Raw genomic sequence first — 24,123 nt, 5'->3', positions numbered from 1 at the left:
ACAAATAATTGGTTGGTTGTTAAATGAAAAATATGACTGAGTGATATTATTTTAGGAAGCTGAAACTACTAGACTCATCAGAGAAATAGACAAATTAAAGGAAGATATCAATTCTCACATCATTAAAGTAAAATGGGCACAAAACAAATTAAAAGTGGAAATGGATTCACACAAGGTGAGTACTGTAATGCCATGGAAAAAGTATTAGAATCGGTTTTAAAAGCAAATGCAGTAATGGTTAATGAGGCATGATAATATAGTGACTCCAGTAGGATAGCTTGGGGCTGCATATTTGCTGATTGTGAAAAGATATTTCCTTAAATAAATTACATATTAAATTGATAGAATATTAAAGTTTATCATTCATTGTTTACAACCCCCAAATTGACTTTGTTCTTGAAGCATTTTTTGGTATGCTATACTCTATATTAAGCATTGTCAGAAATTTGAGGGGAAGAGGAGAATCTGTAGGTTACCCAAATTGAAAGTATATTCTGGAAATTTTTTGAAATATCACTAATGCTAAGATTCTTAAAATAAAGAAATACAGATTTTTATTTAAATACAAATGTAATGTGAATATTTAAAGAATAAGTTATCTGTTTATTAAGAATATAATTCTGTTGGTATTGTACTTAATGAATACCATTTTATAAAAAAATTAATATAATGAGAAATTATCGTAAAGGCTACTACTTGATGCCTGGTACATGGTGGGTGCTTAGTGAGTACTAAATGAGTCAGTGTGTGAAACATAGTTAATACCTTAACTAAATGTGATTCTCACTTTTATCAGTTATTTAGTAAGCATTTATTTGGCATATAGGAATGTCTCAATTGCTTTTTTTTTTTTTGAGTGAATGACGTGAGTACCTCCTGTGTGCCAGACTCTGTTTTTGTTACTGATTATATAGAAGTTGGGCAGGGGGAACAGATAAAGTTTCTCTCTCTCTGTTCTGTTGTTGAAGTAATAGTCTAATATTTTTAAAAAGGGGGGGGGGGCCTCTGGCCCAGTAGGTAGTTCAGTTTGTTGGAACGTCATCCCAACATAGCAGGGTTGCAGTTTGGATCCCCAGTCAGGGTACATACAATAATCAGCCAGTGAATGCATAAATAAGTGGAATAACAAATGAATGTTTTTCTCTCTCTTGCTCTTTCTAAAATCAATAAAAATAAAAAAAAATTAAAAAACAATATTTGAAAAAGCCTCCAAGTGTTTATATTTTAAAAGTGATACTGAGTTTTAATACAAGTCAAATTATTATTAAAAGACCAGCAACTGAAGAAAGTCTATAACTAAATACCTAACTGTATGATAGATTTATACAAAAACAAAATGACATCTAAGAAGCAGTGTGTGAAGGACAGATGCAGTTTAAACGGTTCAAGAGATGAAGGGAAAGGCATTCTAAGTGGAGGAACAATAAGAAAAAAGGGAAATGACTATTTTTTATTTGGGGAGACCACCCTAACTAGAACGAAGGGTTATATATTAGGTATTCATTTATTAATTCATCAAACATTACTTGAACTATTAATATGTGGCAAGTTCTGAGCTAGGCACTGCCCAGAAGCTGTATCCTCAATGGGGAAACCATGTAAGCTACAGTCCGATACATAAGCTATTCTAACCTAGGGATGCCCTGGGCTCTGCCAATGGGAAAGCAGAATAGCAGCATTTACCCATTTCTGAAGGGAAACTGCTAGGAGATGATACTCATTTGAAATCCTTACGATAGCCAGAACCATGGGGCTGGATGGGTACCCTTAAAGAGTTTGGGAAAGAGCTGAGGGCAGGGATATATCTTGGAAAGTTGCCACAGGAAGTAGAAAGCCGTCAAGGAGCCAGGGAAGGCATCAATGAAGAGGGACAGAACAGTATACGTACTGTCTTGTAATAGAAACAGAGGAGGATATTCAGAGAGTTGGGAGTGGTCAGAACTGGAGCCAGGCAAGAATAAGAAACGAGAAAAAGAAAGTAATTGAATTTGATGAGAGAATAGTCCCTGCAAACCTTTAGAATTGCTGTTTTAGGAGAGTGGTTAGGAATAGAAACGAAATTGCAGTATAAATTTATTTAAAAAAGCAGTTTTTGAATAGATACCACAGTCATAAACCAAAGAACTGTCTTTTATGTATGTGTGCAAACAACTAGTTAATATTGTTCTTCTTGTCTTATCAGGTTAGTTAGTAAATTCTAGAGATTTGTTGAAAACCCTATCAAATTTAACTTTATTTAATGGCTCTTAGTTCTTCAGTCCTCTTAGTGGAAGTGCTAAGACAAGGACTTTCCACATTCTGGTCATTGTTCCTACTGTTAATCACAGCATTGTGTCCAGGTTTGTCACTGTCTTTTTATCCCTGCAGGAAACCAAAGATAAACTCAAAGAGACTTCAACAAAGTTAACCCAAGCAAAGGAAGAAGCAGATCAGATACGAAAAAATTGTCAGGATATGATAAAAACATACCAGGTATGCTTGTCTTCTCAAAAAGATTAGTAACAAATTATGCCAAATCACTACTCTTATTTCATTCCATTTTTGTATCTGTAATATTGAAGGGTGGAATGTATTTGGTAGGGCAATTCAATAAAATACAGGTTATTTCCTGTGTGAAAGTACTTATATAGAAATCTCATTAGAGAAGTTTTTAACTAAATAAAACCACTAGAAAATGTTAGAAGAATGAAGAGTACATAGCATATGTAAATGTATAAGTTAAAAATAAAACCACTCTGTCTTATGTTACATATCTTAAGTCTTAAAAAATTCACATATTTAAAATATTTCAATGCAGTCATTTTCAGATACATAAGCTATGTATTTCTTAATTAGTACGGTTAATTGCCAAAGCCTTCTTCACTTTTCAAAGTGTAAGCCTTTAAAAATGAAGTCATACTTTTTCATTTCTCTTCCATTAGGAGTCAGAAGAAATTAAATCCAATGAGCTTGATGCTAAGCTTAGAGTCACAAAAGGAGAGCTTGAAAAACAAATGCAAGAGAAGTCTGACCAGCTCGAGGTGAGCAGTTTTGTTCTTGGTCTGCCCTAAAGTGTATAACAAACACAGAGGAGAGAATATTGTCATCTCCTTTTAAAGCCTTTTGGGAGGAGCAGGATCTACTTTAGTACATAATGATTTGTGCTTTCTTTTAAACTCTTTAAAAGATGCATCATGCCAAAATAAAGGAACTAGAAGATCTGAAGAGGACATTTAAGGAGGGCATGGATGAGCTGCGGACGCTGAGAACAAAGGTAATTAAATCTTTAGTCGTGACTCAAAGAAAGGGAAATATTTTAAATTTTGGACTCCGGATTTTTAAAATGTTGGGGAAAGGGTATTTATATAGAAATTTCCAAAATAAGTCCTGGCTGTATGGCTCAGTTGGTTGGAGCTTCGTCTCATACACTGAAAGGTTACAGGTTCAATCCCAGTCAGGGCACGACATACCAAGGTTGTGGGTTCAATCCCTGGTTGGGGTGCATACAGAAAGCAGCCAGCCAATCAGTGTTTCTCTCTCATACCATGTTTCTCTCTCTCTCCCCCTTCCTCTCTCTCTAAATTAAATAAACATATCCTCAAGAGAGGATTAAAAAATATATAAATAAATAAAAATAAAAATCTTCCAAAATAAAAGAATTCATAGGAGTAGAATATCAATTTCTTAGCAATAAAATGGACACTTATTGAAATGAAAATGCCTTCCACTTCAACTTATTTGAAGTGTTTGGCAAACATTCCTGTTTTATAACACATTTGCTGTATCTATAACTTATCCTTGGGCCTCTGATCCAAAGGTAGTCTTATCCGCAAATTAATTAGAAAGATAGTTAAACTTTAGAACTGTGAATATAAGAAAATAATAGAATTTCTTTGTATTTCTCCTGGGTGTATTTAATAGTCTTGTATACAGTCTTAATTTCTAACTCTGTTAAATCCTTTCCAGTTTTTATTGTCTTTATTGTAAGACTAGTATCCCTTTTAATATGACTGTGAAACATTGTCATTGTATATCATTCATTTAGTTAGGCTTTTAAGTAACTACTTTGAGTTTGCAATCACTTAATAATTTTCAAAGTGTTTTCCACATACCTTCCTATTTATTCTCCATGCCAATTCTTTGAGGTAGGTAGGGAAGGTATAGCTTCTTTTCAGGTAAAGAAATGGAGATTTTACAAAAATAAAGTGACATATTAAAACTCCCATGACTAAATCAGGGGAAATTTGAGACTGAAATCCAGGACTGTTTACTTCCCATTATGTTTTCCTCACATTAAGTAACACTGCTCAGAATTCAGCTTGGATTATTAATATATAATCACTACCTGAAATAGTTAATAAGGAACAAAAAATATTGTTTATAGTTTAACTTGGTTATGATTTGTGATAGGTGAGGTGTCTAGAAGATGAACGACTAAGAACAGAAGATGAATTATCAAAATATAAGGAAATTATTAATCGGCAAAAAGCAGAAATTCAGAACTTATTGGACAAAATGAAAATTGCAGATCAGATACAGGAGCAGCATCAAAGGTATAAAACTAGCAACTTCTCTTCTTGGTAATCAGGTTTTTAAATTCTATCTCAAGTTTCTATTTTTAATTGCAATTATTGCATTAAACAAGAATAATTTTATAATTTTACTGGCTTAACATCTTAAAATTTCTGTCTTCATTTGAACTTTTTGGATTATCGTTGACATTCCCATCATGGCTTCTAAAAGTCAAAGTTTATATTCCCTAAACACAGGCAGTAGCAATTTATAAGACAATGGGTTTGGTTTCTTTATCCATTCCTCACCTTTCAAATTCTGTTACTTATGCATGGAACTTACTTTTTCTTCTGAAAGGTAGATATACATCTGTAGCTCTATCTTTGCATGTATGTAGCTTGAGATCATGATCTGAAATTATTCCTTGGCTTCTTATCCCTTAGCTAAAGTCTACTCATGCTATTTCCTGGCAGAGCATGGATTCAGGTTGAATCCAAATACTTTTCATACCCTACTGATACCCAGGCTGCCAAGTGTTGCTGAAGAAATCTCATCATCATCCAGAGTGGTGCTGTTATAAATTCATGGCTAGCGCCCTCTACTGGGAATATTAATGCACCTTGAATCCTGTCATATGTCCTTAGAACCTCCTCCCCCATCTTCTCAGCATCTGTTCTAAACCTTACCGCTTTCTTCACACTTCATCTTCCTTCTCAGCTACTTGCTGCAGGCGATTGCCTCTTACCTCACAGAAAACACGGGAGCTACCAGTGGACAGTTCTCACTCCCAGTCCTATGAACCTCTTGCTGTCGGTCCTATGACCTTGCCTGCATCTACGACCAGTATCCTTTCTTTTCCTTCTGTCGGTGGAAGAAATGCTCCTGTTCCTCTCTGAATCCAGTTGTTCTCTACCTCAGCTGTGGGTCCCGTGCCCTCCTGCCTTCTCAGGGTCTTTGTTGATTATTTCTTTAGCCTTTTTCTCTAACCTCTGTCTTTCTATTGACTTTGTTTTCTTTCTGCATTTACATATTATTACATCTTACAAACATCAAGCTCCAAGGACCTTCAACTGCTTTCCTTCTTTCATTCACAACCCACACATTTTTATAAGCCATCTCTGCTTGCCCTTTATTTCTTCACTTCTTTGTTCTTTTAACCCTCTCCATTCATTCTAGTTCCTACCCCAACGTTGCATTAAAAACTGCTGATGCCTCCTGAACTCCAGCAGACACCTCAGACTAAGCCTTGCTTGAGTTGTTAGTGTTGATACCACTGAGCCCGTTACCTTTCTGGACGAGCCCCTGCTTCGGTTCACCCTGTGCGCCCCTAATGTTCCTCCTCCCCCACCTCCACTTGCTGGCCACTCTTTTTCTCAGTCTTCCTGGCAGCCTTCTCATTCTGTAACACAAAACTCTCTTTTGTCCTTATTTTATTATTACGCTGGGTGATCCTACTATTATTAGACCATTTGCAGGACCTTCAAATAATTTTCAGCCCATTTTGCTGAGCTCTAGACACAAAAATATCAAAAGCACCTCAAACTTTAATATGTCCAAAACTGATCATCTTTCCAGTCCACCCCTGTGGTTCTCTGATGCTCCTGAGCTGAGTGATGAGTAGCATCCAGGAGGTTTTCCAGCCTAGGAACCTGGGGGACACCGAGGCTCGTCCTTCCTTCCCCTCACGTATCTACCCAGTCTCCACGTATTACTAATGCTGACTCTTTAATGTCTGTCAAGTCTGTTTGCTTTTTGTATTCCTGTGGCTGCTACCATTGTCCAAGCCATTATCAACTCTCATCTGGAAAACTGCCAGTTTCTAAACATTTTTCCCCGCCTTACTTCCCTTTAATGCATTTCCCACACCGTGGTTAGCATAATCTTTTTAAAAAGGAAATTGTCTCAAAACCTTTCAGTGAATTCCCGTTGCCTCAGGGATTGTCTTGTGAGTTTATACCCCTTACCGTGGCTTGGAAGGGCTCTAGTGACCTGTCTCTTGCTTCTCCCTTCCTGCCTTTTCCGTCTCCACTCTTATGTCCCAGCTCCCCTGTGTGCCAAGCCGTGTGTTAGGTCCCAGGGACTTGTTGCCAGCCGTATCTTCATCAGTGTCGGAGCTCTGCTTGTCAGGCGACAAGAATCCACTCTCTTCTTTCTTTCTCAGCTTCAGCATGTTGCTTCCTCTACCTGGGACAGATTGGGTTCTCCTACTCCTTCCTGCTTTTCCTTTAGGTCAGAAATCGGCAAACTATGAGCTGCAAGCCAGATCCAGCCTTCCATCTCTTTTTGTATATGACGTTTGTCTGGAACAGAGCTATGCTCATCCCTTGATGGAATGTCTGTGGCTGCTTTCACACAAGGGGCAGAAGTGAACAGTTGCAGCAAAGACCACCTGCCCCAAAGCCTAAGATCTATCCTGCCTGGGCTTTTTACAGGAAGTTTGCTGGCCCTAGTCATAGTATCAGTTGGGCATCACCTGCACTAGGTCGGGTGATCCGCTTGGTGCTTTCATTGTCCAGATTTAATCACACTCGTACCATCTCCCTCCTCAATCAAAGGCTCTGAAAGCGGGGATCCACGCCGGTCTTGCGCCCTTATGTTCCCAGCTCTTCATTCCCAGCGTGTGTTGTATGAGTCGCTCACAAATAATTACACGAACTGATGAAAGTGCCTTAATAAAGTACTTCCTTCAGTGAAAACTCCCAAACCATTAATTTAATGTCTTTTAATGGTTTCGTTTTTTTCTTAAATATAAACTTTGTTTTTTAGAGGTAAACAAGAAATTGAAAATTTGAAGGAAGAAGTGGAAAGTCTTAATTCTTTGATTAATGACCTACAAAAAGACATCGAAGGCAGTAGGAAAAGAGAATCTGAGTTACTGCTATTTACAGAAAAGCTGAGTAGTAAGAATGCACAACTTCAGTCCGAATCCAATTCTTTACAGTCGCAATGTGATAAGCTTTCCTGCAGTGAAAGTCAGTTACAAAGCCAATGTGAACAAATGAAACAGACAAATATTAATTTGGTAAGTATTATTGTACATTGAACATTTAAAGCAACATACCAAGAAGCACAAATTAGGTTTCCCTAATAGCATAGAGCTAGTGGTAGTTGATTTAAGCTCTTTTTTTTATTGACACTGACTATCTTGTAATTTTATATGCTGCGAGAAGTGTCAGTTTCTCCTTTCAACTTGTGTGATTTATAATAAAATGTTTCCCTAAAATGGTTATGAAGAAATCTTTCACTTCTAAGGACAAGAAAATTAGGGTTTTTGTCATTCTTAACTAGAATTACTATATGCTTTTTAACAGTATTTCACATTTTTATATTTTTGTAGTTTAAAAATGATTTAGTATTTCCAAGTTATTAGACTTTAAGTTACTAGTAAAAATAATTTGAGACTTTAGTTAAAAAATGCAGACACCTCTAGCACGTGTTGTTTTGCATGCATAGAAGGACAAACACAGTGTCACACATGAAGAACCTGAGGAGCTCAGGAAAACAGAACCTGGCAAGGAGCAGTAGCAGAATCTACTATTGAGGACCATGTATTTTTAATGTTCTAAACTGTGCGAAATAATGGAAACATAGAAGTCACCTATTAAAATTGGTGTGTTTTGTTTTATCTTAATTTAATATTTAGGAAAGTAGATTGTTGAAAGAGGAAGAACTGCGAAAAGAGGAAGTCCAGGCTCTGCAAGCTGAACTCACCTGTAAAGGAGCAGAGGTTAAAGCACTGAGCACCCAGGTCGATGAACTGAAAGATGATTTAGTAACTCAGAGACGTAAGCTTGCCTCTAGCGTCAAGGATCTTACCAAGCAGCTTCAGCAAGGTACAGAATCCTTTCACACTTAGACCTTGACTGTTTTTTTTGTTTCTTTTAATCATTAAGATTTATAGAAAACATATCTTTACATCAGATTATACCACATCGATTAGAGACTTACGTTCTTTTTAATGTATTAATGTTCCTAAACCAAATTGCTAAACCTCTTGCAATTACATGAATAGTCTGTAGCATCTTCTATGCTCAAGGCCATTTATTCATGGGACTGCAAAGTGTATGAGTTGGAAAAGTACCTTAGGGCAGTAGTATTGAAACTTTTTTGATCAGATACTCCTATTAGTAAAAATCATTTAAGCATTTGTTACCTGTTTATATATATTTGTAAATTTTAAACATGCATTATTCTATTTTATGGATATCAGAAAACGAAAGAAAAACAGAAATTTTAAAAGATCAGATTAAATATAAATAGAAGTTCCGATATTTTCTCCCTACACGTGTCTATGAATTGTTTTGTGCAGCATCTATGGTACCTGCACCCCACATTGTAGACCTATACGTTGGAGATCATTGAGATCTGACCTTGCATCTTATAGGAAACTGAGACCCAGAAAGGTTATAGATCAACCAAACACAGTGATTAGCAGCCCGAACTGGAACCCAGATATCTTTCACTTAAAAAGTCATACAATTTTTTAGCCCTGGCTGCTGTGGCTCAGTGGATTGAGCGTCGGCCTGCGAGCCAAGTGTTGCTGGTTCGATTCCCAGTCAGGGCACATGACTAGGTTGCACGTCAGGTCCCCAGTTGGGGGCGTGAGTGAGAGGCAACCACACAGTGATGTTTCTCTCCCTCTCTTTCTCCTTTCCCCTTTCTCTAAAAATAAATAAACAAACAAAACAAATAAATTATTTTTTAAAAAGTCATACAATTTTTGGGAGTCTGTGCTGTGTACTTGGATACAAAGATGAATAAGATATGTATTCTGACTTCCTATTCTCTATTTTCATCTGCTTCATTTGTGTCAGAATATGATGAAACATAGTAATAAGAGATTTAGCATTTACTTAATATAAATATATTCAGATATTTGCCATAAGAATTCAGTTTGTTTTTATAGATAATAATGGAAGGGAAATAGGGGGGAAATTTCTGGAACTCTTTTACGTCTTTCGGGACTCCAACGGCTATGCTTAGTGTACTAAGTGATGTCAGCCAGGGTAGGTTGTTATCATGATGTCACATCTAAGTATTTTGTATTTGGCCTGTACACTTCTAGATGTCATTTTATATGAATGGCACCTAGAGCCCTCCTGTTTAAAGTATGTATGCAAGAATTTCCTCTTGCTGTTTTTGCCTAAGTGATTTTAGCAATTAAAATCAGAGGTCGTGGGGAAAATGGCCATGATAATTGTCAACAGCGATCCATTTCTTTTTCCTGCAGCAAAAAGAAAATTAGACCAGGTTGAGAATGGCAGCTGTGACAGAGACGCGAGCAGCATGGGAAGTCGCTCTAGTTCATCGGGTAAGAAATAGCTGATGGCTCTAGCTAGTTTGTGATTCATTGTGAAAAGAATTGGCATTTTTTAAAGGTATTGAAATGTTTTTCTTTCACTTGGAACTTTAAAAAATGTTTGTTATACATAATGTAAAAAATATTTCCAGTTCAATAAGTTCCAATCATTACCCAGGCTTTCAAATTTGTCCATTTGTCATGTGGCTCTTTTCTTTTTTTTCCCATTCTGGAATTTAAAGCTCTTCTTAGTTAAAGTATAGCTGACATACAATATTATATTAGTTTCAGGTGTATGTCACATGGTTTTATATCATCTTATTTCCCTACCTCTTTTTTTTTTTCTTACCCTCTTTTTCTCTTATCCTGTATAACAATTTCCTCTTCCATTTTTAAATTCAGATTTTGCATCCATCCATACCGAGAGATTTACTGTAGCATTATGGCCTCTTTTACTTTTATATTACTTTTAACACCTGAGAACTAATGAAATGACTATCATTATATATCAGATTTTTTAAATAGGTACATTTCAATCTACTAGCTTTTCTTGTAGTAAATATGCCTATGGTCTAAAGCAGAAATGAATAGTCTATAAAATTGTGATTGATAATATATTGAAAATAGCAATATATTAGTGTATTTATCAGTTTTGCAATGCCAGAAGGCTAAATGCTTTTAACATATCATTTACTCTGCAGAAGCCATGTGAGTTGTTACCATTCCCATTTTAGTTTATTTTTTACATATTTTTATTTTTAGAGAGAAAGGAAAGGAGGTTGAAAGAGAGGGAGAGAAACATTGATGTGCGAGAGATGCATCAGTTGGTTGCCTCTCGCACGCTCCCAACTGGGGACCTGGCCCGAAACGCAGGCATGTACCCTGACTGGGGATCGAACTGGTGACCTTTAGGTTTGCAGGCTGCCACTCAGTCCACTGAGGCACACCAGCCAGGGCTATAATTCCCATTTTAAAGAGTGTTTCCATGACTTGCCCAGCATCCACAGAGCCTGAGCTCTCAGGTCCTGGAGTCTTTGCTACCACTGTACCACGCTGTTCCCAGGAGTTGTGTGTTAAAGGAGAAAGTGCCATCAACTGCAGTTAGTAGGAGAAACATGGGTTTGCAATTACATGTAGGTGTTCAGATCTCCGCTCCGCCATTTATTAGTGCCTGATGTTGGATAAGATATATAACTTGTCTTAAATCTACAGAATGGGGTGAGAAAAAGCCATGTTTATTAGGGTAAAAGGGTCAAAAATTATTTTCAACTGATGTTGATAAAAATAATAGCTGACATTCACCTAGAGCTTACCATATGCATGACTGTGAGCATTTCACATGTATTAACTCCCTGAAATGAGGATAATAATCCCGTGAGGTGACTAATGTTATTCTCATTTGAAGATGAAGTGACCAAGGCACAGAAAGGCAAGTAACTTGTCCAAAGTCCTGCAGCTAGAAAGTGGGATTTGAACCTAGGGAGACCTGGCTCCTGAGCTGACCCTCTGGCTGTATTCTGCTCTCTATCTGTGTCTGTCAGTCTGTCTCTTCTCAGTTTAATTTTGGTCTTACTTCAGACTTGTTATTTCTGACTTTTTCTTGAGTTTCTTTTTCTCTGTTGACACTTCCTCTTCCTATTTCTGAAAGTCATAGTGGCTCTTTTTGTGCTTCTGTTTTCAGTACATTCAAAAATAAGAATTTGGGCCAGGTATTACTTGTGTTCTGTGCCCAATTCTGTTAGACTGAATGTTTGAAAATCATGCTAGAGGAAATGCTATGAAATTAGAGATAACTAGACCAGGTACAACATCTAAACCTTTTTTTTTTTTCCCTCTTTAGGATCCATTAATGTTCGAAGCAGTGCAGAAGATCGGTCTCCAGAAAATACTGGGTCATCAGTAGGTGTGGATAACTTTCCAGAAGTAGACAAAGCCATGCTGATTGAGAGGATAGTAAGGCTACAAAAAGCACATGCTCGGAAACATGAAAAGATAGAATTCATGGAGGATCACATCAAACAACTGGTGGAAGAAATTAGGAAAAAAACAAAGTATGTATGTATTATGGTAATGTAATGTGTTAAAAATTATTCAGATGGTAAAGTTACTGTTTTCAGATTAATTAAGAATCTTTCAAAAAATAATTCTTAATTATAGTCATTCAGTTCCCAGTCTTTTGTTGGTCATTTGCTGTGTTCTAGGTTTAGGAATACAGAGATGAAAGAAAACACAGATCTTTCCTTTAAGGTGATAATAGAGTTCAGTAGACATTAATTTTTTTAAGTTGTTTATTAATCCTCTCGTGAAAATCTGCACAGTCACCACAGAAAAAGTCACGGAAGAATCTTGCCTCCTTCTGTTGTCCAGCCTTTGCGGTCCCCGGACTTTCTTCATTCTGTTCTTGCCTTCCTTTCTCTGTGTTCCTGAGGTCTTCTTCTCATACAGGCCATGCCGTGACTTGCAAGTCTATGTTTGGGTTCATTTTTCTTTGCGTGAATCAGGGCACTATCAATCATGCCAATGCCAGTTGTCTTGCCACCGCCAGAAAGGGTTCTGAATCTAAACACAAAGATGACATCTGGAGTGGGCTTGTCCGTTTTGGCTAGTTTTTCCTGAATTTCTGCCTTAGGTACTGTTCCCTTCCTAGCATGAAGGACGTCAATGACTGTTTGTTTCCACTGAAGTAGTCCGCTGGTCACGGAACTTCCTGAGCCAGATAGGTACTCTGTCATTCATGCTGGTGGCTGATTGACATTAATTTTTTAAAGATATTAAAATAACTTTGGACTTAAAAAGGTAGTGCTCTACTTAGGTTTTTGTTTTTATGACTGGAAGAAATATGTACTGTTGTGGATTACCTTTCCTGTTGGGTGGAACATAGCGGGGTAATTTACTGGGCCCCTACTGAGTACAAGACATGGTGCCTGTTCACTTAACAATGCGTCATTGATTCTGACGTCTTCTCAGGGAGAGAATGGGTTCTCTAATTTGGCAGATAAGTTAATGGGGCTGGGGTCAAGTTACTAAGTGCTCCAGAATCGCCACTTGTCTTATAAGTGACAGACCAAGAGTGGAGAACCAGATTCAGCTGTGCCGCCTGACACTCCGGAACCTGTGTGTGCCATTCCTCTCACAAATACCGGATTCGTTGAAGAGTTTTTTTATATGGCAGTGTTTACCCATGACTTTAATTTTTATTTTGCAGGAATTTTAGACTTAGTGAAAAGTTTGCCTGTGACTTAGAAAAAGTTCTAAGTGTAACAACAGGAAAATTGAAAATATTAACTGAAATGGCAGCAAAAAACTGCCCAAATATTTTTATTCAAGTAATAAAGAAATAGAAAAGCAATGTTTATATAGCTTTAGAAAATCCTCTGAATAAGGAAAATTCCATTATTTCCTAATATAGTTCTGTTATTAACCTAATAGGTACTTATGCTAATTATCTGCATGCTTATGACTAATTGACTCTTGTAAATTAAACTCCAGCGTTTTAAATTCTGCAGGCACATAACTGATGGTGCTGTTTTATTTTGCAGAATAATTCAGAGTTACATTTTACGGGAAGAAGCAGGCACTCTTTCTTCAGAGGCATCTGATTTTAACAAAGTCCATCTAAGTAGACGGGGCGGCATCATGGCATCTTTATATACATCCCATCCAGCTGACAGTGGATTGACATTGGACCTCTCTTTGGAGATCAACCGAAAGTTACAGGCTGTTTTGGAGGATACGTTACTAAAAAATATTACTTTGAAGGTATTTGCATTTCTCATTTGCCAACCCTCCAGTAAACATGGCAGAATGGTGCCTCTTTCCTAGTTTGATCCAGCACATAAGTGGACTCTTTCTGTAATGCCAGATAGCCATTTAACTAGATATAAAAGTTTTTTCTCTTTCTGAAAAGTACTTTTCAAACTAGCAACGGAAGAAATAGTAAAAAATTAGTTTAGCTATTATATTTTTTATTTTTTAATTATAGTTTATATTCAGTATTATTTTGTATTATTGGTTTGGCCAAAAAGTTTGTTTTTTTCCATAAGATGTCTTGAGTATCACTTGGCTATCTTTAACTTCATTTGAAACAATCTTGTTAGATTGTATTGTGACAACTGTCACATCAGCATACGTTTAAAAATACCAGAATTGGTGAATTTTTATGTAGCCATTTTAATATTGAAGGTAGAAGAAAATAAGCAACAGTTTTGGCATATTATGCTTTAATATTTCAAGAAAGGTGAAAACGAAACTGAAACACACAAAAGTGATTTGTGCAGTGTATGGAGAAGGTGCTGTGACTGATCGAACATGTCAGGAGTGGTTTGCGAAGTTCTGTGCTGGAGATTTCTCGTTGGGTGATGCTCCATGGTCATTGGGTAGACCAGTTGATGTTGATAGCAATCAAATCAAGACATTAACTGTGAACAGCCGACGTTATACCACGTGGGAGATAGCCAACATACTCAGAATATTCAAATCAATAAAGAAAATTATTGGTGAAAATGAAAAATGTCTTATTTTGCAGAAAAAACTAAACGGACTTTTTGGCCAACCCAATAGTTTCAGGTGTACAGCAAAGTGGTCAGACAGTCATGTGCGTTACAAAGTGTTTCCCCTGACGCTCCCGGCGCCCACCTGGCGCCATACAGGGTTCTTACAGTGTCACTGACTGCACCCCCTGTGCCTTACTTTACATCCTGTGACTCTCTGTCACTAACAGTCCGTACTTCTTAACCCCTCACCTTTCTCACCCGGCTCCCCAGCCCCCCTCCCCTCTGGCAATCATCAGTCTGTTCTCTGTATTTATGAGTCTGTTTCAACTTTGTTCATCTATTTTGTACTTTAGATTCCACATATAAGTGAAATCATGTGGTGTTTGTCTTTCTCTGACTGACTTATCTCACTTAGCATAATGCCCTCTAGGTCCATCCATGCTGTTGCAAATGATAAGGTTCCCTTCTTTTTTATGGCTGAGTAATACCCCATTGTATTTATGTACCCTGGCTTTTCTACCCAGTCATCTGTTGATGGGCCAGCTTAGCTACTGGATAGACACTAATGCAGTGGGTGGCCTTCGAGATGTACTATAAGTTAAAATTGATTACTGAGATATTTTTTAAGATCAGGGCATTTACTTTACAATGTATTTTCTAGCTTCATTTTAATTTTGGCAGCTATTATCTATTGTAGTCTATTTATGCTGTTTGGGCCTTGATAGTAATGGATTTTAAGAATAATTTTAAAAATTTAGTTATAATTTTATGTAATAAATTTGCTGTAGCTTTAGGAAAAAGATTATTACTCTGAAATATGTAGAACTACTTTACTGAAAATAACTGTATGCCTAGTTTATTTCTCATGGCATTTAAGACTAATCATCACTGTTTCAGCCTCAAATTTTAGGCAAAAGTAGTTCAAGCAAAATCTTTATTTATTGTACTTAGTAGTTCTGTTCTCCTTTTGCTCTTTTTTTTCAAATGGTTAAAGGAAAATTTACAAACACTTGGAACAGAAATAGAACGTCTTATTAAACACCAGCATGAACTAGAACAGAGGATGAAGAAAACCTAACAAAACTTGCTCAGTGAAGAGACAAGAACCACAGGAGGAGCAGGTGTCCCTGCCCAGTATTGCTGGAAGCTCCCCAGCTGCGTGTCAGCCAGTAAAAAACTCGTTGTCTCATCTGTATAGAAAAGTATCCTTTTCCAATAGGAATGCACTGCAGTGAGCACTGTAAGAGTGCAGGCTCGATGGTATTTGTTGAGTATGGTGACAGCCCGTCATTGAACCAAAACAACCTAATTTAATTCGCTAATAGTCATACGAAGTGCTCAGCATTACAAGGGCTTTTGAAAACCCCTCCTTCATTTTTCTTCCCTTTAAAACATATAATGTCCAAAATGATTCAGCTTTTTAAAATTATGCATAAAAGGACCAGGGGTTAATCTTCCAGTAATATGCTATTTCTCCAACTTAAAAAGTAAAAAATAAAGACGTTTGGTTTAACATTCCAGTGTAACATTCAGTTGTGTTTTAGGGGCTATAGTCAGTGAGCCTTAAAAATAGGAAAGTTAGCTTGTGGTGACTCACAGTGATCAGGCCTTGTGGGTACCTTATCTGGGCTAGGTGCGTTTTTTTCAGATTCAGATTGTTTTGAGTTAATAGTTGAGTTTTTAAAATCTTCAGTTACATAAATATGATTTTAAATAACATGCTCATTTAGAAAATTCCTGTGACTTTCAGTTATGTTTTAAAATGTGAAATGGATTAGTTATTAAAACAGATGAATAATGAATTTTTTAAAACTGAAATACTTTAGTTTTACTAATATCAAATGCAAAGATAAATGTTTAAAATATTTGTGAAGAACCTGTTCCCAAGAGAATGCGTCCATTCTGTACTGAGCGCCCATTCTTTATTGTTGCTGTAATTACCTGTTATAGTGGGGTGATCATACAGTCCCCAAACAGGAGGCGTTTCAGCATATTTAAAACACAAAATAATTGCACCTCTGTAACCAAAGGAATTTTAGAGCCAAATTTATGTATCCTATTGGGTTTTACAATATTTATTTACGATGTGGCAGCTTAAATGTTGCCACTCGAAGTATCAGTATTTCTATGTCATTGAATTTTTTCTTGCTGCTTAGAATTTCTCCCCATTACAATTTCTGTGTGTGTGTGTTTTTTTTCCCCATTTCTTTATATTTTTGTCTTGTAGCAAGCCTCATTTTGTTTTGGATTTTTTCATTTTTTTTTTCCCCTTAAGTAAACTTTGGGGTGATGGATTAAAAACCTTTAAAGAATTGTATGGCTGTCAAAGTTGGGCTCATGGTGGCAATATCACTTTAAAGTGTTGTAACATTTTAAAAATCATTGTTGTTTAGGAAGATAATTTACTAAGTATTAGACAATTCATTGTATTCTTTTTGTATATTGTTATATGTTGTCATCCAAAAACAGTCTTTTTATTTCAAAACAGAAATAAGAGTTTAGAAACGTTTTACTTTTTAAATAGCTGTAAAAGGTATGTCTTACCACAATGTGTCTCGTTCTTTTTACCAATAGTAATTTATCAAAATAAAGAAAATAAGAGGGTAAGTGCAATCAAATCTGAATTATTTTCCCCTTGCTTCTAGACACACTGTTTATACTCATAAAGACTACTTAGAGTAGCCAACATAACTAAATTTTTATGGCTTCTTATGTGATATAGATTCCAACACTACAATTTTTTTTCTTCTAAGACGAAATGTATTAATGGAGACCAAATAGAGATCAGATCTAGTGTCCTCTGTCTGTATATTATTAAATATACATACATTTGTAATAAATACATTTGTTACATACAAAATTGAAGCATTCCAATATTGACATTTATACCACCATTCATCTGGAGAAGCTTAATTTTGAAACAATTTTAGAAGAAAGCTATTATAAACCATATTTTGACTTACTGCTACTTTTTTTCTCCAGAATGTAAGAAATTATGGAAAACTTTTGAAGAAAATACTTTATTTTTCTTTGCTCTTTAGTTTTCCTGTATCCTTTTTATATGGATCAGGACTGAGCAAAATGTACAAAGATGCGCATATATCAGATCTCTGTCTCTTCACTGATTCACAAACAGCTCCTGCCATAAGGATTCAGAGGGTCTTCTGTCCTCACTGCATTGGATACATGGAGAAAAGAACGGGGCATCCAGACGAGGAAAATGGTCTGGATAAACCTCATATCTGGGGGAAATTTGTTTTATATGTTCATTATGAATTGTATACCTCAAAGACTATTTTGGTTTGTTTGAGCAGGAAGTGATTTTTTGTGTGTGGTGGGGTGTATTTGTATACACTTCACCAGGTTTCACTTTTAAAGCGAATACTTTCTGTGACTCCCTTTTTTTCTGTACCACTCCAAACTTGAGCCTTTTTTAAGGATTCAAAATGGTGGGTTTGAGCAGAACAAGGAGTTTGAACTTCGGTGTTTCCTTTTTAACTTTCTTCATCACCATTTTAAAACAGTTTATCTTGAAATTAAATTTTATCAGTCTACTAATATGTTATTTATTCATTTAACAAGCACACTTATTGAATATCTGCTGTTGCCAGGCACCGTACTTGGTACTGTGATGATATTGGTGAACAGGCCAGACTGAGCAGGTCCTGACCTCCTGGAGCTTATGGTCTAGTGAAAATAGCCAGGAGGAAGGAGGGGCTCCTCTCTGAGCCTCTGCAGCTCACAGCCAGCCTCTGTGGGAAGAGGGTCAACCCACCTGTATAAGTAGGTGACCCAGAAAAATCTCCCTCTGGCATGCAGCTTTGGGAAATGAACCTTCCTGAGGTACGCTGGGAGCACATTGCTGTTTTCTTGGTAATTATACACATTTCCATATTTGATGTTGAACTAATCATTAAGAAAAGCTGCGGGCGGGGGATCCAAAGACCATAAAATGGCATTCGATTTTTGCCATTGTAGTAAATTTTTAATGCCTCCTTGATGCTCATAAAGATGACCTAATCACGCTGTCATATTTCCAAACTTTGTTTTCCAGTATGTTATTTTTCTGAAGATTTTTACATGTAACTTTAGATCATTATTTACCATTAGAAGAAAAAAATTAGAAACTATCAATAATGTAAATGTTATATATGCTACCCAGGTGAAAATACTTTTATCAATCATAATGTTTTTCAATATGGTTAAGTTGCCTTATGAATGTTGAGTCCAGTCGCTTATTTTTAAAAATAACTCTCGTTTTAAAACACAATTCTTTTTTAACACTAAGATTGTTAATTTTTAGCACCAGTTGGTGGCACTAGAAACCTAAAAATTTGTCATGGCTGAACAAGAGAAAGTAATTGAAAAAGTATCCAGTTATCAAGAATTTTCAGGAAAATAAATGAAAAATATAATTGTATATTAAAGTTGTATTTTTCTTCTGGAATGGAATCCTTTCTTAAAATGCAATATGGCTGTCTATTTAGACTATGATGACGAAATTTGTTTATCTTCCAAAGTTCATGTATATATATATGTGTGTGTGTGTGCGCATTGTACAGATAATCTTTAATTTGATTACACTGTTCATTTTGTAAATATGTTTCTGTATAAAATTAAACTTTTCAAGAGAATTCTATGTATATATTGTACTTATTAAATAGGTAATGCCTGTTTACCAAGTTTATTGTAATGTCATCTTTGATTATTTATTGATATGCTCCACTTACTAAACAAACTGATTCACCAGACTTTTGGCAAGGCTGATTCAAATTGCTTGAATTTCTTTTTCAAACCAGACTAGAAATTTTTGCTTCCCATGTTTGTCTTTTAAAAAAAATTATTTTATTTATTTATTGTATTTTTATGAGATTAGTCATTTATTTTTAGAGAGAGGGGAAGGGGGGGAGAGAGAGAAGCATCAATGTGTGGTTGCCTCTTGTGTGCCCCCAACCGGGGACCTGGCCCACAACCCAGACATGTGCCCTGACTGGGAATCAAACCAGAGACGCTTTGGTTTGCAGGCTGGCACTCAATCCACTGAGCCACACCAGCCAGGGCTTTGTATTTTTTTTAAATCACCATTTATCCCCCTTATACCCTCTTCCACCTCCACCTTTCTCTTGCCATCACCATGCTGTTTTCCATGTCCGTGAGTCCTTTTTCTTTTTTCCTCTATCCCTTCACCTCCCCAACTCCTCCCCTTCCCTTAGCTCTCTCTCTGAGTCTGTCTCTATTTTCCTTGTTAGTTCAGTCTGTTCATTAGGTTCCACACATGAGTGAAAGCGTACGGTATTTGTCTTTCTCTGACTGGCTTGTTTCACTTAGCATAATGTTCTCCAGGACCATCCATGCTGTCGTAAAGAATAAAATTTTCTTCTTTTTATGGCCAAGTAGTATTGCTTTGTGTAAATGTCCCACAGTTGTTTTACCCGCTCATCTACTGATGGGCTCTTGGGCTGCTTCCATATCTTGGCGATTGTAAAGAACGCTGCACTGAACACAGGGGTGCTTGTATTCTTTCAAATCAGTGTTTTGGATGTCTTCAGATAAATTCTCAGAGGTGGAATCACTAGGTCATAAGGCAGTTCCTCTTTTCATTTTTTGAGGTAACTCCATCCTGCTTTCCACAGTGGCTGCACCAGTTTGCTGTCTCACCAACGGTGCAAAAGGGTTCCCCTTTTCTCCACATCCTCGCCAGCACTTGCTGACTTATTGATGATGGCCACTCTGACCAGTGTGAGGTGCTATCTCACTGTGGTTTAATTTGCATCTCTCTGATGATTAGTGATGTTGAGAATATTTCCATATGCCTGATGGCCGTCATATGTACTTTTTTGCAGAAGTGTCTATTCAGGTCTTTGCCCGCTTTTTAAATTGGGTTGTTCTTTTTTTGGTGGTGTTTTACAAGTTCTATCTAAATTTTGGATATTAACCCCTTATCAGATATATTGCTGAATATGTTCTCCCATTCAATGTGTTGTTTTGTTGATGGTTTCCTTTGCTGTGCAAAAACTTCTTAGTTTATTTTTTTTCTTTTGTTTCCCTTGCCTTTGGAAGTATATGAGGAAAAATAATTACTGTGAGCAATGTCCAAGATTTTACTGTCTGTTTTCTTCTTGGGTTTTTATGGTTGCAAGTCTTAACATCATGTCTTTAATCCATTTGGAATTTATTCTTGTGTGTGGTGAAAGAAGGTGGTCTAGCTTCATTTTTCTGCATGTGTCTCCAATTTCCCCAGCACCATTTATTGAATAAACTATCTTTAGCCCATTTTATTATATGTGCTTGTTTCCTCTGTCAAATATTAATTGACCATAAAGGCATGGATTTATTTCTGGACTCTATTCTCCGTTGATCTATGTGTCTGTTTTTATGCCAGTACTCTGCTGTTCTGGCCACAATGACCTTACAATATGGGTTGATATTAGGTAGTGTGATTCCTCCCACTTTGTTCTTCCTCAGGATCACTGTTGTTACTCAGGGTCTTTTGTGGTTCCAGATAAATTTTGAAATATTTGTTCTAGTTCTTTGAAATACATCATTGGTATCTTGATAGGAATTGTGTTGAATCTATAGATTGCTTTGGGTAGTATGGACATTATAATGATGTTGATTCTTCCTATCTATGAACATGGTATGTGCTTCAGCTTATTTGTGTTTTCTTCAGTTTCTTTCTTCAGTGTCATTTTCTGAGTACAAATCTTTTACATTCTTGGTTAAACGTATTCCTAGGTATTTATTCTTTTTGAAGCAATTGTGAATGATACTGTTTACTTACCTCCCCTTTCTGGTAATTCATTGTCAGCATATAAAAATGTAATTGATTTCTGGATATTTTGTATCCTGCAACTTTACTGATTGCTTATCAGTTCTAGTAGTTTCTTGGTGAAATCTTTAGGGTTCTCTATGTACAGTATCATGTCATCTGCAAATAATGACACTTTTTTCTTCCTTTCCCATTTGGATGCCTTTGTTCTATTTTTTTTTTTTTTTTTTTTTTTAGTGCTCATCTATCAATTTTATTTTTAAGCAACTTTATTGAGATAGCTTTACCATATAAAATTGTATATATTTAAGGTATACAAACAACTTGATGCTTTGGTATACATACACATCATGAAAAGATCAAGCTAAATAACGTATCACCTCTACATACAATAGTTAACCGTTGTATATGTGTTGTAAAGATATCTCCTCTTTGCAAATTTCAAGTATACAATGTATTAGTTAACTGTTGTTGCTGTGCTGTACGTGGGTATTATCTTACCGGAAATTATTCATCTTGCGTAACTGAAACTTTATACACTTTGACCAACATCTCCTGAATTTCCCCCTACCCCTGGCAACCACCTCTCTGCTTCCATGAGTTTGATTGTCTTAGTTTCCACATAGAAGCGAAATCATACAGTATGTGTCTTTCTGTGTCTGGCTCATTTCACTTGGCACAATGCCCTTCAGTTTTCATTCATGTCACAAATAGGATTTCTTTTCTTTGAGGCTGAATAATTCCATTGAATATATATCCACTTATCTGTTGATGGATCGTTAGGTTATTTTTACATCTTGGCTTTGTAATTAATGCAGTGAACATGGGATCCTAATTTTATTTCCTTTGGATATATACCCAGAAGTGAAATTGCTGGATTAGCATGGCCTCAAAGAAATGACAGAGAGAGGAGTAAGAGCAAGGCATTTTGAGAAGACACCTGCTATTCGGCAGAGTAAACTGCAGCCACGTCAGCAGACACATTGCACCAGGGCACACGGCTCCTCTAAGGGACTCATGGGAGACCCGATTCTCTGTGGTATTGATCGTGGCCTGGGGCAGGTAAATGTTAATCAGTAAATAGGGCAACACGAGCAGAAGAGATGCTTCCCCAACGATGGCCAAGGAGCAATTTCACACTCACCTACCTTTTCTGATGACATAGGAGCAGAGGCAATTTCTCTTCTCCAGTGATACTAACCCCTTGCTGTATTAATGAAAATGGGAGATGCTTACTATAAGTAAGGTGTTGTTTGATACGACTTAGGTTAACTCCTTTGATTCTTGCAAAAAACCTATTTGAGAACAAGCTAAGTGAGGTTAGGCAACGTGCTTGAGGTCACGCAGCTAGCAAGTGGCAAAGTCAGAATTTTCACCCAGCTCATTGGACTTGAGAGTTTCTGTTCTCAGCCACAACGCCAAATTCTTAGTCACCAGAAACCCCAGCCTTAACACGGTCCAGGCCCGGTCACCACTTATCAAGTAAAGGATTGAGTTCTGTTATTCAGTGTTCTCTTTTAACTACTGTTTGTCTAAGAAGTTGCAAGACCAAATTACATGGTGCCCAAGAAAAATGAACACAGGCATACAAACAATATCATAATAGCAGTCTGTACAGGTCCCATTTTCCCTGGGTAGTTCAGATGACTTTGTGCAGCCCAGGATACATTTTACTCTGCAGGCCATTGAAAAAGAATATACCGTGCCTTGATTATTATTATATAGAAAAATGGCACGTATTGCTTGCCAGGGTGTCCGAGTCTCTAGGAAAGCTTTTAGCCTTTCGCCTAGCAGGATATGGGGTTAGGCTCTGGCTTCAGCAAAGACAAAGAACCTCCCTGGCAGTGAACCACGCTTTGATATTTGGCCATATTTTAGCTAAAAGGAAGCAGAGCTTTGTCATGCATTTTAATATGTAGCAGAAAACAACATTGTCTTGGGACTGCACCAATTTATATTTTTAAATATGTCTTCTTGTAAATATATTTTTATATTTAAAAATATTCTTTTTGTTTCCTGTACTGAAAAGCTTCCTTAGCAGAAATTTTGCTAAAAATCTAATACTATATAACAGATTTTTGCATAAATTGCTTCGGTCAATTCATTTGCCAAGAGTCGATGAAAAAGCTCTCTGAGCTTCTACATCCATGAGGTAGGGAAGGAGTATGGTTTCTCATTTAAAATTCCATCACATATTGTAAATAAAAAATTTAAAAAGTAAAGGTGTTGCCCAGAGGCGCAAGATTTCAAGGCCAGGCACAGTTGCTGACTTCCTGACATTTCTGATTCTAATCCAAGTAATAGACATGAATCAAATGTCTGTTGCAAAAGATACATAGACAATACAAAGAAATATTCAAGTAGGCATCTGCAAAGTTAATCATAGGGGTACAACCAATGACTCCTTGTACATAATCATTAAAAAGAAAAATTGAAAATAAAACCATGTCAACTGACACGGGTACAAGTTTTTCTGGAGTGTGTTCCCTTCAAGATTATTAATTCTGACCCTTCTCGTTACTCTGTCCTCAGCAGAGTGTACTTTTCTCTAAGTGAAAACTAATTTTAAATGATTTAGAGAGCACCCTGGGAAAACAAGAACATCTAACAGAGTTAGCAACATTTAGACCTAAATGGCTTTAAAATTTGAAAGGCACAGAACTAAAGGATTTTGTTCATGTCAAATTGTTAAAAAACCGTTTTATGCTGACTTGAAAATTTGTGTATCGAACTATTATTTTTAGAGTGTCACATTTGCTTAAGATTTTGTTTCAGTATCCCTTTTTTAAAAATTTTGTCATAAAGAGGTCCAGTCATTTAAAAAGTTAGATTCTTAATTCATTTGATTGCATACAAGGGGCTCAGTGTCTGATTTTGGATCTGTGCTCACTTGACATGACACCGTCTACCACTGACACCTTCTTTCTTGCTCTGGAGTGGTTCTGGGACATCTTAGCCAAGGCTTTCTCGTCTGGAATGTGCCCCAAGTGTTTCACCTGTGCCATTCACTGCTAGGCCTCTGCTTTTATGCTAAGAAGCCCTTGACCTATGTGATAGGCAATACAAATGTG

At 36.6% G+C, this 24,123-nt stretch overlaps 1 protein-coding gene across 1 annotated transcript in view; it reads left to right on the top strand.

Moving 5' to 3' along the window:
- CCDC186 (coiled-coil domain containing 186) overlaps positions 1–18,965 on the top strand; it is a 33,543-nt gene extending 14,578 nt beyond the window's left edge. Inside the window, exons 5-15 of the mRNA XM_090278640.1 lie at positions 56–175; positions 2,368–2,472; positions 2,922–3,020; positions 3,167–3,253; positions 4,390–4,532; positions 7,258–7,513; positions 8,135–8,324; positions 9,722–9,802; positions 11,631–11,841; positions 13,330–13,549; positions 15,278–18,965. Of these exons, the coding sequence (XP_090134766.1) occupies positions 56–175; positions 2,368–2,472; positions 2,922–3,020; positions 3,167–3,253; positions 4,390–4,532; positions 7,258–7,513; positions 8,135–8,324; positions 9,722–9,802; positions 11,631–11,841; positions 13,330–13,549; positions 15,278–15,361 (1,596 nt within the window). The 3' untranslated portion in view covers positions 15,362–18,965. The remainder of the gene's footprint in view (positions 1–55; positions 176–2,367; positions 2,473–2,921; positions 3,021–3,166; positions 3,254–4,389; positions 4,533–7,257; positions 7,514–8,134; positions 8,325–9,721; positions 9,803–11,630; positions 11,842–13,329; positions 13,550–15,277) is intronic.
- The last annotated feature ends 5,158 nt before the right edge of the window (positions 18,966–24,123 follow it).

The sequence above is a fragment of the Furipterus horrens genome, unplaced genomic scaffold, assembly GCF_987537825.1.
Source record: "Furipterus horrens unplaced genomic scaffold, mFurHor1.1.pri manual_scaffold_5, whole genome shotgun sequence".
NCBI lineage: Eukaryota > Metazoa > Chordata > Mammalia > Chiroptera > Furipteridae > Furipterus > Furipterus horrens.
Note: the sequence above shows the minus strand (reverse complement) of the source record. Positions and strands in the feature narration are given on the sequence as shown.